The sequence below is a fragment of the Pezoporus wallicus genome, unplaced genomic scaffold (assembly GCF_028554395.1).
Source record: "Pezoporus wallicus isolate ANWC-B61680 ecotype Strahan unplaced genomic scaffold, APGP_CSIRO_Pwel_v1 contig_227, whole genome shotgun sequence".
Lineage (NCBI taxonomy): Eukaryota > Metazoa > Chordata > Aves > Psittaciformes > Psittacidae > Pezoporus > Pezoporus wallicus.
The window spans coordinates 3,193,279-3,206,010 of NW_026635704.1; the positions used below are offsets into that span (position 1 = coordinate 3,193,279).

The window sequence follows — 12,732 nt, forward strand, 5'->3', positions numbered from 1 at the left end:
AGAAGTGTTAGCTGACCACTTCTTGTTTGGAGTAGGCAATTTGTAGCCAGTGCAGGGGATTAAATGTGCTTATGTTGTAAAAGTCACAATTCTGCATTTCCTTATTCCTTACTTAAACAGAAAACCAAGCAAAAAGTCAAACACACACACACACACACACACACACACACACAACCACCCAAGAAACATAACTCTTGACCCCATCTTCCAAATACTAACCCAAACCCTAATGCAGTTCTTCACAGTGGCACTACTGGACTGTAAAAGAATTGTCTCCTCTGCAAGAAGTGCTTGTCTTTTACTCCCTGTTTGTCCCGTCTACTTTTACATTCCACTCTTGTTCAGTTACAGCGTGCAATTAGAAATGTATGATAATGGCAGAATTTGACTGTTGAGATTTTGGAATTAAAGGCATGGAAAACCTGTTTTCAAGATGACTTGGTAACCTCCACCTACTCCCGACTTCTCAGGTGCTTTAGCAGAAATCAGGAAAATCAAGTTTAGTCTGTACTGTGGCTGCCAATAAGCCCAGATTCATTTTTGTGGCAAACACTGAGCAGTGCTTCTTCATCTAGTAGGGGCTTGCACAGCACTGAGGGAGCCACCACATTCACTGCTCCTCCTGATGCTGGGAGAAGGAGGTCTAGACCTTCTTTCACAGCCTCATTCCCAGGAGGTGGCCACCTTTTCCTAAGCCCGATACAAATGTGAGACTTGGAACTGACATGCAGAAAAACTGAGTGCCTAAGGTGGCTTGGTTAAGGTAGCATGTGTGGGGACTGCCACATCTGCAAACTGCTGGTTTTGACTAGAGTGGCTTTGCAAAGGAGATTCATTTCTGTCTTGGTAACTTCTTCCCACGGCACTGCTCGCTTGCTCCCTGTTTTCATGTGGTTTCAGTTTTGTAGGTGTCCCTTTTTCTCCCCTCATCCTAATGCTGGTAGAAGTTCTTGTGTCTGGGCAATACCAGAGCTGCGCCTCTAGGCCTCCTTAGGTCTGGCTTGTCTCAGCAGCCTGCTTCTAGTTATTTCTGTGTGGCCAAGCGCAAAGCAGTAAAAAGGAGAGGACTGAAGGAGGGCTAGGCACAGACAGCAAAGTGCGAGAGACTAAGCTGAAAAACTAGGAGGGAAATACAAAACACGTAGGTGAGCAATGTGAAAAACTGGGTGGGACTCAGCAGGTAGCTTTCAAAATAGAAGTTTCATAGGAAAAAACAGGAAGTTATGTGAAAGGAAGTGCAGTGGAAGGAATTGTCCACCAAACCTGTTACTAAACAATTTTCAGTTTTATGTCAGGAAAGGGAGGTAATTAGAGTTGGTTGACAGAAGCAGAACAGGAAGCATTTGTGCTTCCTGTGACTTTCTTACACCTTACATACAGGCTCATCCTCTGGCCATGTTCCTGCGTTCATTTTAGCTCCCCTAAGACAAGATGGAAGATCTGTCTCCTTTCATCTCTAAAGAGGGCATTAATTTGCTTTCCCCCCCTCCCCCCCACATTCTAGAAATTCACATCAAACAGTTGCAAGTAAACATGTGGAAGCAGGGCTAGGAGTCAAAGCAGAATCACAGGACATTGTCGGGTCTGAATTCCATGGGCTCAGTCTATATGCTGGAGTTTGAGTATGAAAAGCAACAGAGAGCAGACTGGTTCACCAAATCAGTCAATTATTTAGGAGCTCCAATATTCCTGGCTTTTTTTAAGGTATTAACTTCTTTTCCAAAGCAATATCAGAATTTATGGCTGGGACCTAGCTACGAGTTGCGTATTACAACAAAACGCAGTTCCGCAAGAGAAGGTTGGTGCTACTTCATTCAGAAGAAACGGTGCTAGTGCTTTAATTGAAAAGCCTGTGCTGCAGCGGAATGCTGGCAAGCTCTCAGCCTGCAACACCCTCCTCCTTCTCCTTCTGGAAGCTAGTAGCCTGCCATTTACAAAGCACCAATTAAACTTCCAAGTTTAATGGCTTTATTCCCCATGGATTTTACTTTGTGTTGCACTATATGTTAGTTTCTCTTTAATGCATGTTGTTTTTTAACTTAATCTCGCACCATGCTACATAGCCACAACATCTCACAACATCTATGCAATGCTGTCATTAGGTGTAAATTCTTCAGGCATCACCAGCCACTGCCAAGACTGTGGCCCCTGTGCAGTCGCTGACTCCACCACCAGAAGCACATCAGGCAGGCCCTGCTTACCTCTGTCTCTGCACCTGTGCCAAAGCCAGTTTGGTTACTACTTTCCAATGACTATGTTTCAAACCATGAAGTAACTTTATATGAAAAAAGAGTGTTGCACTTGATTAAAACTAGTTTTCTTCCATTTCTGTGTAGAATTAAGCGGACAGCTTGAGCTTTTGTGATTAACACTTGCCTGGTTCACATACTTTATAAAATACTGTGTCATTCCATGAATCCCAAACTACCAGAACACAGTATCATCTTATTAGGAGCAATGCATCTTTGGCAATCATGCTATGTTTGTAAAGTGCCTTTTTAAGTATTGACCAACCCTTTTGCTTAGAAAGTGCTTCTGAAGGTGACATGAAAGGGTGAAGAGTTCCTGAAACACAGTTTGGATTTCCAGAAGTGTTCTCCTCTGTTTGCTTGTTTTGTTGCCTAGAAACTGACCTAAATAAGAGACTCCATGTAGACAGTGTTCTCTGTATGGAGGCTCTGTAATGGCAAAAGGCTGTTTAATTGATATAAGCAGAAACATAAAGCATGCACTAAGAGTGAATGTCCCACAGTCACTTCCTCAAGGTGGCGAGTCAGCTTTGAAAGCGGCCTTTCTGTTTCAGCTTTAGTGTGAGCAGGTAAATTGTTGTTCATCTTTCATTTTTGTCAGCTGTGAATATTGAGGATAATTTTATTTGTACTTTAACCTTAATCTGAGTAACAAGACATCCATACCATCTATAGGCAAGGTGACCTTAAGCAGTGAGATACACATTCTGTGGAGTATCTGAATTTCAGCTGGGTGGAAAGAAGGCAAGAATAGCACTAGTAACTGGTAAAAGCCAGAAAGACATGGGACCAACAAGGCATTGAGGAACTGCTTCAAACCCCAAGGGTCCTTAAAGAATACATCACAAATGGATAGATTTCATATGTATAAACTGTGATTATTCAGCAGCAAGTGCTGAAGTCTCATAGCACAAATCCAGCCTCTAGCCTGCAGCTCACTGGATACTGATACAGCACTGACTGCCCACAACACATTTGCTGGAGAGGATACTAATCTTTTTTATTTTGTTTTTAGAGGACTGGGATCAAATATCACTTTTAACAGATACTGTACAGAATAGCTAAAGGCTTTTCCTTCCCTTTATTATGAATACATTTGGTTTCTGGCAGTTCTGTATTGTACATTCAGTACGGAATGAATACTCCAAACCCACAAGATTTCTTATTCATAATTGGATGAAAATAGTGCATCTTCACTTTATTGATTTTCATGTCTATTTTACATCTTCTCTTGTACAACTTCAGGGTGACAAACTTTCTTTGGAAAAAAAAGATCCCAAACTGGCAATCTCTGTGTTCAGACTCTTGGCAAAAGTCTTAACTGAATGCCTTATGTTTGTCTTTTGAATAGAAATGACCCGATTTCCAGAAATGCTGGCTGTCCTCAGTTCTCAGTGATCAAAACGGACTCTGAAGAGCACCCCTAATGTCTGAAACTCATGCTCTTTTCTTTTTAATTCTTTTTTTTTTTTTTTCTTTTAAGCCTACAGATTTATAAATGTAATTATTAGAAACTCAGATTTGAGAATTTGGCCTGGAAAAGAGCACACTTGATTTCTTTATTCATTGAGCTCTTCTTCATCATCTTCAAACGCTTCCTCTCCATCATTTGCTGTTGCTTCTTGGTATTGCTGATACTCTGAAACCAGATCATTCATGTTGCTTTCTGCTTCTGTAAATTCCATTTCATCCATTCCTTCTCCTGTAAACCAGTGAAGGAAGGCTTTTCTCCTGAACATGGCTGAAAACTGCTCTGAGATCCTTTTGAAGAGCTCTTGAATAGCAGTACTGTTGCCAATGAAGGTGGAAGCCATTTTGAGGCCACGAGGAGGTATGTCACACACTGCCACCTTGACATTGTTTGGGATCCACTCCACAAAGTAACTGCTGTTCTTGTTCTGAATGGCCAACATCTGCTCATCAACCTCCTTCATGGACATGGGACCACGGAAGACTGTAGCTACTGTCAAGTATCGCCCGTGTCTTGGGTCACAGGCTGCCATCATATTTTTGGCATCAAACATCTGCTGGGTGAGCTCTGGAACAGTGAGTGCTCGGTATTGCTGACTGCCTCGTGCTGTCAAAGGAGCGAAGCCTGGCATGAAAAAGTGAAGGCGTGGGAAAGGGACCATATTTACTGCCAGCTTCCGAAGGTCAGCATTTAGTTGGCCTGGAAAACGCAGGGATGTAGTTACCCCACTCATGGTAGCAGAAACCAAGTGGTTTAAATCCCCATATGTTGGAGTGGTGAGCTTCAGGGTGCGGAAGCAAATGTCATACAAAGCTTCGTTGTCAATGCAGTAGGTTTCATCTGTATTTTCAACCAGTTGGTGGACAGAGAGTGTAGCATTGTAAGGCTCCACCACCGTATCGGAAACCTTTGGAGAGGGCATGACACTAAAGGTATTCATTATCCTGTCCGGATATTCCTCTCGTATCTTGCTGATGAGTAGGGTTCCCATGCCAGACCCTGTCCCTCCTCCCAGGGAATGAGTGAGCTGAAATCCTTGCAAACAATCGCAGTGTTCACACTCCTTTCTGACTACATCAAGTACAGAGTCAACCAACTCTGCCCCTTCTGTATAGTGTCCTTTAGCCCAGTTGTTTCCTGCACCAGTTTGTCCTAAAATAGCATACAATAGGGAAAGAAAATACACAATATTATTGGCAAGGTTTGGTATTTGCATACAGATGTGAATCCATTTAGTAACAAAAGCTGCTATAAATCAGGTAGATAACTATGCTTCTCAGGTTTGCCTACAAATATACTTGTAAGTATCAACATAAACCTTTCATATAGTCTCCTTTTGCCTCAAATCCCTGGTAGCTTTCATTTATGCCTTTGGGTGTTTGGGATTTTTAAATATTTTGGTATTTAACCTTTTATAAATACAGAAATGGCCTTGGCTCCTTGTTTTGAAAGCTTTCACACTCCCAACCCTCCTTATTCCATAAACACAAGACAACTGTTTAATCTTTCTAAGGACCATGACACATACAAAGCTAAATCACAGATACACATTTCTAAATGAAAGGTTCTTGGACTGCTCTCCTGAAACACGGGCACCGTTATCATTCAAAGATAAGGCTGGGCTTCAGAAGTCCTATTTAAATTGTAGTATCAAGAACTATACCTTTTTTAAGTCATGGTTACCTAGCCCGGATGAAAATACCAATTGACAGAAACTTCAAGAAGATAATAACTTCTAAGTTTTTGAAATTATGTGCCTTTTAGCTTTTACTGGTTTCCTACAACTTCACTGTTCTTCAGGATCTGCAAAGGAACTTGCAAAATTGGGTTACTGATGTTTCATGAGCCCCTTATATTCTCCCCAAGGCTTCCATTCTCCTTTTATGTGCCACTCAGTTTATTAAGATGCACAGTCTTGATCCTTTGCTATGTCACTGTTTTGTTAAGTAATAACAAAGTAACAATAACAAGGAGGATTACATGGGGGACCAGTTTTGCAATACTCCCATTCCTCACGGTGGCTACTACATACCTACACCATGCCACTGAACTCACCTAGTGGTACTCTTGTGAGTGCTACTCAAGAGTCACAGGATGGTTTGGGCTGGAAGGGACCTTAAAGATCATCCAGTTCTAACCCCAACAAATACTTTCAGAATTATGTTAGAGATATCAACTTCTGCATTGCTCTCCAAGACCTTCCCTTTTCTTCCTATTTGCTACATCCCGTTTCAATTACCACTTCTGGGAACTGAATTTCCCACAGTTTGGCACTGTGCTGGTGCCAGACATATGAATCGGGGAAGCTGCTTGCTGCAATATTGTTTAAATACGATGCACTTTATTTTCACTGCATAAATGCTTGCTTTCCTCATGGTGTATTGGCTTAGCTAATACATTGTTCTCACGTTGCTATATTTTTCTCTCTCCAAACCCAGGGAGCTTAGCACTTCCTGTCCAGCTGGGCAAAACACAAAGTAATATCCTCCCATAATTAAACACGCTCACTAACATCTGCAGTCTGCTTAAGCAGTTTCTCTACAACAGACAGGGCAGCACATCAGGATGCACACTAACAAGCAGACATCAGTCCAAGGATCTTAACAGAGCTAAATAGTGAGTTTAGGACTTTATTTTATAGATTGCCTCTTTGGTAAACACCATGCCATCCTTTTTTGGTGGGCAGACAGAATGGAGAATAGGTACAAAAAACATATGCCCAGTAAACTGGTACTACTGATACTACTTCCAGATCCATTGGCTCTACAGCACTGTAAGACCACCACATCCCAGAACATCTACAATGAGGCCTGAAAGTTCCAGACTTCTTACCCATGGCAATACAGTATAGTCTGGAGGGTGCCATGCCTCTGACAATGCTGCCCCACACCCGGAAATCTTGATCATGACCCTGCGAAACCCTACTAGATGCCCTCCACTTACCAAGTAATCAGCAGACCTCTGAAAATCTTAGACAAATACGTAATATGATCAAATTCTACCAAGATTAAATCTCTAGGTGGAAAGTGAGCCTGTGTCCACAAAATCAGGAGTTGGCAGATCTTTTACCAGTCCTACAAGCTCTGTGTTCTATGCAGCTCATCTCTAGCATCCTGCCTCTGCCTTTTCTTACTGTGCATTTACTGAGATCTAAAGGACACACAAAGCAATCCCACAGCTTATCTGCATTCTTGGTGCCTCCAGATCCTTCTACCACTATTTGTTTCTCCAACACATTGTAGGGTTATCACACATGTGCAGGTTGAGCTGCACATGAACGGAAGCCATTTGCTTAACAATTTATTTTTTAATTCCTAAAACAGCAACTATTTTCTGCAATCTTCTTTAACTTCTTTCCTCTCTTCACCACTTTAAAAAGACAAACATGGGAAGAGAGATCAGTAACTTGCACACTAACTCTTTGAAGCCTAGTGTGAACAGCCTTGGTACAGAACTCATGCGATGATTTAGAGAGGAAAGAACAGCTCCTTTGATTGGCTAACAGACATTTTGTTGTTGCCCCTGCCAGTTCATATAACTTAAATTGGGGTGGTATCTCTATAGTAAAGCTGGCAAGGGTGCACACAAGAGAACAACAAATGCAGTAATGTACAAATGAAAACCGGCTAACAACAGCAGATACACCAGAGTGCACAGCAGTTCCTGGTGGGCAGTTTTATGCTGTTAGGCAGCCAGAAGACCTGCTGCTCTCATACAGCAAGATCATTTCACCTGTGCTTATTCATCTTTTAGGTCACTACCTTGTCAGCACAGCATTAAAGCACAAGGATTATTTTGCATCCATCTCAATCTCCTGCTGGTCTGAGCTAAAACTCCTGTATCTGGAGTGTGTGATTGTGCACTCAATATAGCTGAATTACATCCCAGTTGATGGTCCATGGTTACTTGCTATGGAGACACACACATGCGGGTATGTACGAGCAGAGGTGGAAAACATCTCCATCAGAATGAGCCCTACCAGCCTATGGTACAGCAAGTATGGGACTGACAGCTTCTGCCACAAATGCCTCTGTGGGCCCATGCCAGATTTTTAAGAGAGAAAACAAAATGCTTTGTTGGCTTTTGACAGAGAAGATCATTACTTCAGCACTCAGCCATTCTACATTATTCAGCAGGTTGGGAGGACAGTGCCTGATGCTGGCAGGGGCCTCTGTCAGATACAAGTTGATCACATGCTGTTGGTTCATTGTTATCTTGGCAGGAAGAGGAGTACAGTGAACTGGACTATCGTTGAAGACATTCTGAACTGATTTTGCTCTAGTTTTACTGGTGGCATGCCAAACTGCAAAGCTCAAGTTCAAGTATTTCCATAGGTCAGATGAAATAACTTTCAGCAGGCTTCTGTGGTCCATGCAGGAAAAAGGGAATGAAAGGAAAAACCTGAATATAGAAGCATACTTCATAAAGCTGCCTATGATTATGGCTTTTCTCCCCAAACTTACTTCTACTTGTAGTAACTGAAAGCTCCTTTGAAACAGACATTTAACTTTGCTGACATTGAATATACAGGAGAACAATAGGGATAGCATTAGAAGTTTTAAGTCAGATACTCTGTACGATTTCTATACACCCTACCTCAACAGCAACAACTCAGACTTAAGTTTGTTTTATACCACCCAAATAATGTTTATCTTTCCTCTGTCTGACCTTGGCATTGTTCCTTCCTTATGTATACATAATATACCAAACTAAGTTGCAACCTAAGCTTGCCTTGGCAGGAGGAAATGTGTTTTGTGGCTGGTGCAAACTTAGAAACCAAAAGAACATAAAAGTTCTCATGGTAGGTTTCATTCAGACTTCCTGTTTTAGCAAGTGGATCACTTAATTTTCACACACTTTCTCCTTTAGTACAAAGGGACCAATAATGCTTCTATACTTCATAAGGGTAAAATGAAAATTTTAATTAAAATGAAAAATAAATGAAATTTAATCATTGTAATGTGTACTTTTAAGCTTAGATGGAAAATACTACACAAGTGCAAAGTAAAATAGTAAAGGCCAGAAGAACTCTCTACAAAAAACACTGCAAAACCAGAAGTTCCCCACATACTCTCAGACTGTTCGTCATTATGCTGGAAAATAACCCAGTAACTGATCTTCTTTCATTGTTTACTGCAGGGACCTGCTGAAAAAGTTGAATTACACAGCCTATAAATAATTCAGTACTCAAGCGTTTAATGTGAATTCAAATGAAGGGTAGTCTTGTTGGTTTGTGGTTGAGGGTTCCCTCCCTCCTCTTTCCATTTTCTGCATAATTTCCATGCAATTTGTTGTAAAAAAGTGGTCTCAGTATTTCTCCAGAGTTCATATATATGGAAAGCAAATGAAAACTGAATACTACAGGAAACTTTCAGTAGCTTGCTAACTGAAGGCATGAGTAACAGAATGCTTTTTCAGTTACTGGGATCTTTTAAATGGCCTACAGATAATTGCAATTGCATTGTTAAGATATTAGGATTTCTCAGTACTAACCATCACTTTGGAATAGGGAAATTAAATGCTTTTTGACCATTCAGTCCTGGGTGAACCATATAGTCCTGGATTTTTAAAAAAGTGATGTCCACATACCAAAGATGAAATTATCAGGCCGGAAAAGCTGACCAAAAGGACCAGATCGCACACTATCCATGGTACCCGGCTCCAAGTCCACCAAAACTGCTCTTGGTACAAATTTCTGGGCTGCAATAAAAAGTAAGCACACCCTTAATGTTCTGAAATAAGCAACATGTTTATAGCTCTCAATATACAATCATACTGTCTCATATTATTAGTCTAGCATAGATGTACACATATAAATATTCCCCATACAGGAAATCATGGTGGCAAGAAAACCCAGCACCATAGGGACAAATTAATTCTGCTTGAAAAACAGACCTGATATCTTTGGGGTTCTACAGACAGCATATTATGTTTTGTGAGCATTTTTTAGCAACAGATAAGAGGGAGGGAAGTTTCTGATTAGAAAAATATTTGACATACTCTTTATAAGAAAGTAGATAATATTCTCTGTTAATAATAGGGTGAGTGAAGGGTTTATGTTCAAACAATCCTAATGCATCTCACAAGCTTTTATGCTTGACAAATTCACCTCCACTGAAAACTACTTGGTGCAGGTGACAAACAGTAGTAGTTTGCACATCTACCACAAAGCACAAATAAAGCAGCTGTATCCAGTTGAAAGTGTTCAAGGAAACTTGGACAAATAATATGAATTAACCCAAGCTGGACAAGAGACGAAACATTCACACTAACAGACTAAAGGACAAGATGCACATTTTACAGTGCACCAGACTAATTCAGAATTTGGAAGCCTTGGCATCTTATTAATGAATCACTGCAGAGCTCTCAATTAGCTGTGGCCCAACCCTCTCAGTCATGAAATCAGAGGCAGTGCTACAGATACAGGCTCATATAACAAACAGTTTAATTTGGGGTAACTGATAAGACACAGCTGATGGAGTAATCATACGTAAAAGGAGCAAACACCTAGCATAGTCTGAAGTAACAAACAAACCTCCACCTCCAGACCTTAAATACAGCCCCTTGTGACATTTCTCTCTGCCTTGTGACATAACACCCAGTTTTCAGTTCATAAGACAGTATCTTATATAAGAAAGTAATTTTTTCTGTGTATAACAAGGTGAGCTCCAGAGGGACTTTCTACAAGGGCATATAGGGATAAGACAAGGGGGAATGGCTTTAAATCAAAAGAGGGTAGATTTAGATTACATATTAGCAAGTAGTTCTTCACTGTGCGGGTGGTAAGGCACTGGAACAGGTTGCCCAGAGAAGTTGCGGCTGCCCCATCCCTGTAAGTGTTCAAGGCCAGGTTGGACGAGGCTTTGAGTAAGCTGGTTTAGTGGAAGGTGACGTGCCCTTGGCAAAGGAGGGGAGTGGAAACAGACCGTCTTTCAGGTCCCTTCCAAACCAAACCATTCCACGATTCTACGATTTCTGTGCCCCTTCCCACGAAGAACCCCATCCTGCACCCCTTCCCCATCCCACACTTACAAGATGATTCATTGTAGTAGACATTGATCCTTTCCAGCTGCAGCGCTGAGTCACCGACATAGCCTCCGGCTGGGTCAATGCCATGCTCATCGCTTATCACTTCCCAAAACTAAGGGAGGAGAAGAAGTGTGTTGGAAACTCCCCTGCCGAGCACTGGGGGCCCTGCCCATCGCCCCGGCGGAGGACGGCGGCCCCGTGGCGCAGCGCAGCGCGGCCTGGCCGCAGCTGCCGGATTCCTGACGTGCCCGCTGCCCCTCCCCGCCGCGGACCGGACCGGACGGGACAGGGCGGCAGGCACCAGGATTTAAATGCAACGGACAGACGGCGGCCGCCCAACTCCTTGCTCCAACGGGCTGAGGGCCTCCAGTGCTCGGGGGCCGCTTTTTTCAGCTTCAGAGCTACAGCCCGGCCAGTTCAAACATAAACCCGAAATAAATAAATAAATAAGAAGGTCCCGTCTAGTTTCGGCACTTCCCAAAGCCTTTTATGGTCACGGGTAGAGGCGCGATGCGCGGTGCTCCGCGTCCCGAGAGCGTCCGGCACCTCCCGGCAGCGCCTCAACGGGGGCACGGGATGGCAGCAACTGGCAGCGAAGGTCGGCTGGCGCTGCCCATCCCATCCCACCCCACCCCACCTCATCCCATCCCATCCCACGGATGTAGCGGCACAGCCCACAGAAGCGGCCGAGCGCGACTCGCAGAGCACTTTAGGGACTCCGCTAAACGGCTGCCGGGCAGCTGCAACCCCGTGTCCTCTCAGGCTCACCTTGGTCCCGATCTGGTTTCCGCACTGACCCGCCTGGATGTGCACGATCTCCCTCATGGCGATACTCCCCACCCAGCTCTGCGCGCTGCCGGCCAGCCGGGCGTCGCTTTATGGGCTCTGAGGCGGTGGGCGGGCGCCCACCCTTCCCTCTTCCCTCCTCCTCGTTCCCCACACCCCCCCGCAGCAGCTCGCCCAACGGCCGGCCCCCCGCGCGCGCTCCGCCAGCTGCCGCCCCCGCCGGGGACCGCCCTCGCCCCGTCCCTCAGTGGCTCGGCCCCGCCGCCGAGCTGAGGGGGCCGCGGAGCCGGCCTGGGGACGTGGGGCCTCTCACCGGCCCTGAGGGTCCCGCGGACCGGCCTGTGCTCTGCTTGCTCTGCTCCTCTGTCACCAAAACCCGCCTGGCGAGTGCGGGTGTGCCATCTCGGCCCGCCGAGGCGCCCTGCCCTTGCTGAATGTGGACACCGGCGTCTTCTCCCGTTATTCCTTGTCTTGCTGCCCCGCTGTCGGCGGGGTAGGTCGCAGCCTTGGCTGAAGTGGCAGCACCCCAAGAAATGGGCGAGCCTTCTCAGTGCCTCGCCAACGGCCATCTTCTCTGCATGGCTGTTTTCTAATGTGGTCTTGCCGGCAAGATAACAAGCTGCTGCCTGAAAATTGCAACTGGGAAGGCAGATGTTTCTCCAACTTGTCTATGTGAAGCAGTGTTCCTGAACTCATGTCACTGCAACACACAGCATGCCCTGGAATGCATGTAGTCTGAATAGCTTGATTTGTAACGAAGATTTTCCTTCCCCTCCAGCAAGTCAACAAGCTCCCACAGCTGCTGACTCTCCTGATCCTGTTAGGCAGCTGTCGCAAGGTTTCCCAGGTAGAGGAAAGCTGCCTGTTTTAGAGCCAGGGTGACTCTTCTGAGGGATGCCATTGCCTACATAGCCTGTTCTGATACATAGCCCTGGTGGGAGGCATTCATCTGTCTATGCACATCTTTACTGCCTGACTGCATCTCTGCTGTTGTACAAGAGCAGCCCTGAGGCCAGTGTTACAGAACCTTGATCGAAAGTGACCCATCTGGGACCCTCCTGCAGAGTAATCTTGGGTGCTGTCTACATCTTGAACACAGTTAAGATAAGGAATTGATAAATAAACCCAAATCTGTACTTAGGCTGGGAGGCTACCTCGTGCCTGTCTTCACATTGCTGTGACATGACCGATGTTATA

The 12,732-nt window shown here is 44.4% G+C and overlaps 1 protein-coding gene across 1 annotated transcript; it reads right to left on the bottom strand.

Annotated features, from left to right (window-relative positions):
• Window positions 1–3,717: 3,717 nt before the first annotated feature.
• TUBB6 (tubulin beta 6 class V) lies at window positions 3,718–11,626 on the bottom strand. Its single transcript, XM_057397445.1, has 4 exons — window positions 11,518–11,626; window positions 10,753–10,861; window positions 9,310–9,420; window positions 3,718–4,872 (listed from the first exon to the last, which is right to left on the bottom strand). Exons 1-4 carry the CDS (start codon window positions 11,572–11,574, stop codon window positions 3,809–3,811), a joined length of 1,341 nt encoding a protein of 446 aa, XP_057253428.1. The 5' UTR covers window positions 11,575–11,626; the 3' UTR covers window positions 3,718–3,808.
• Window positions 11,627–12,732: the final 1,106 nt, after the last annotated feature.

Coding starts and splice junctions, on each gene's coding strand:
- TUBB6 (XM_057397445.1), bottom strand. CDS start 11,574: ATGAGGGAGATCGTGCACATCCAGGCGGGTCAGTGCGGAAACCAGATC. Junction 10,862..11,517: donor GAAACCAGATCGGGACCAAG/GTGAGCCTGAGA, acceptor CTCCTCCCTTAG/TTTTGGGAAGTGATAAGCGA. Junction 9,421..10,752: donor CTACTACAATGAATCATCTT/GTAAGTGTGGGA, acceptor TTTTTATTGCAG/CCCAGAAATTTGTACCAAGA.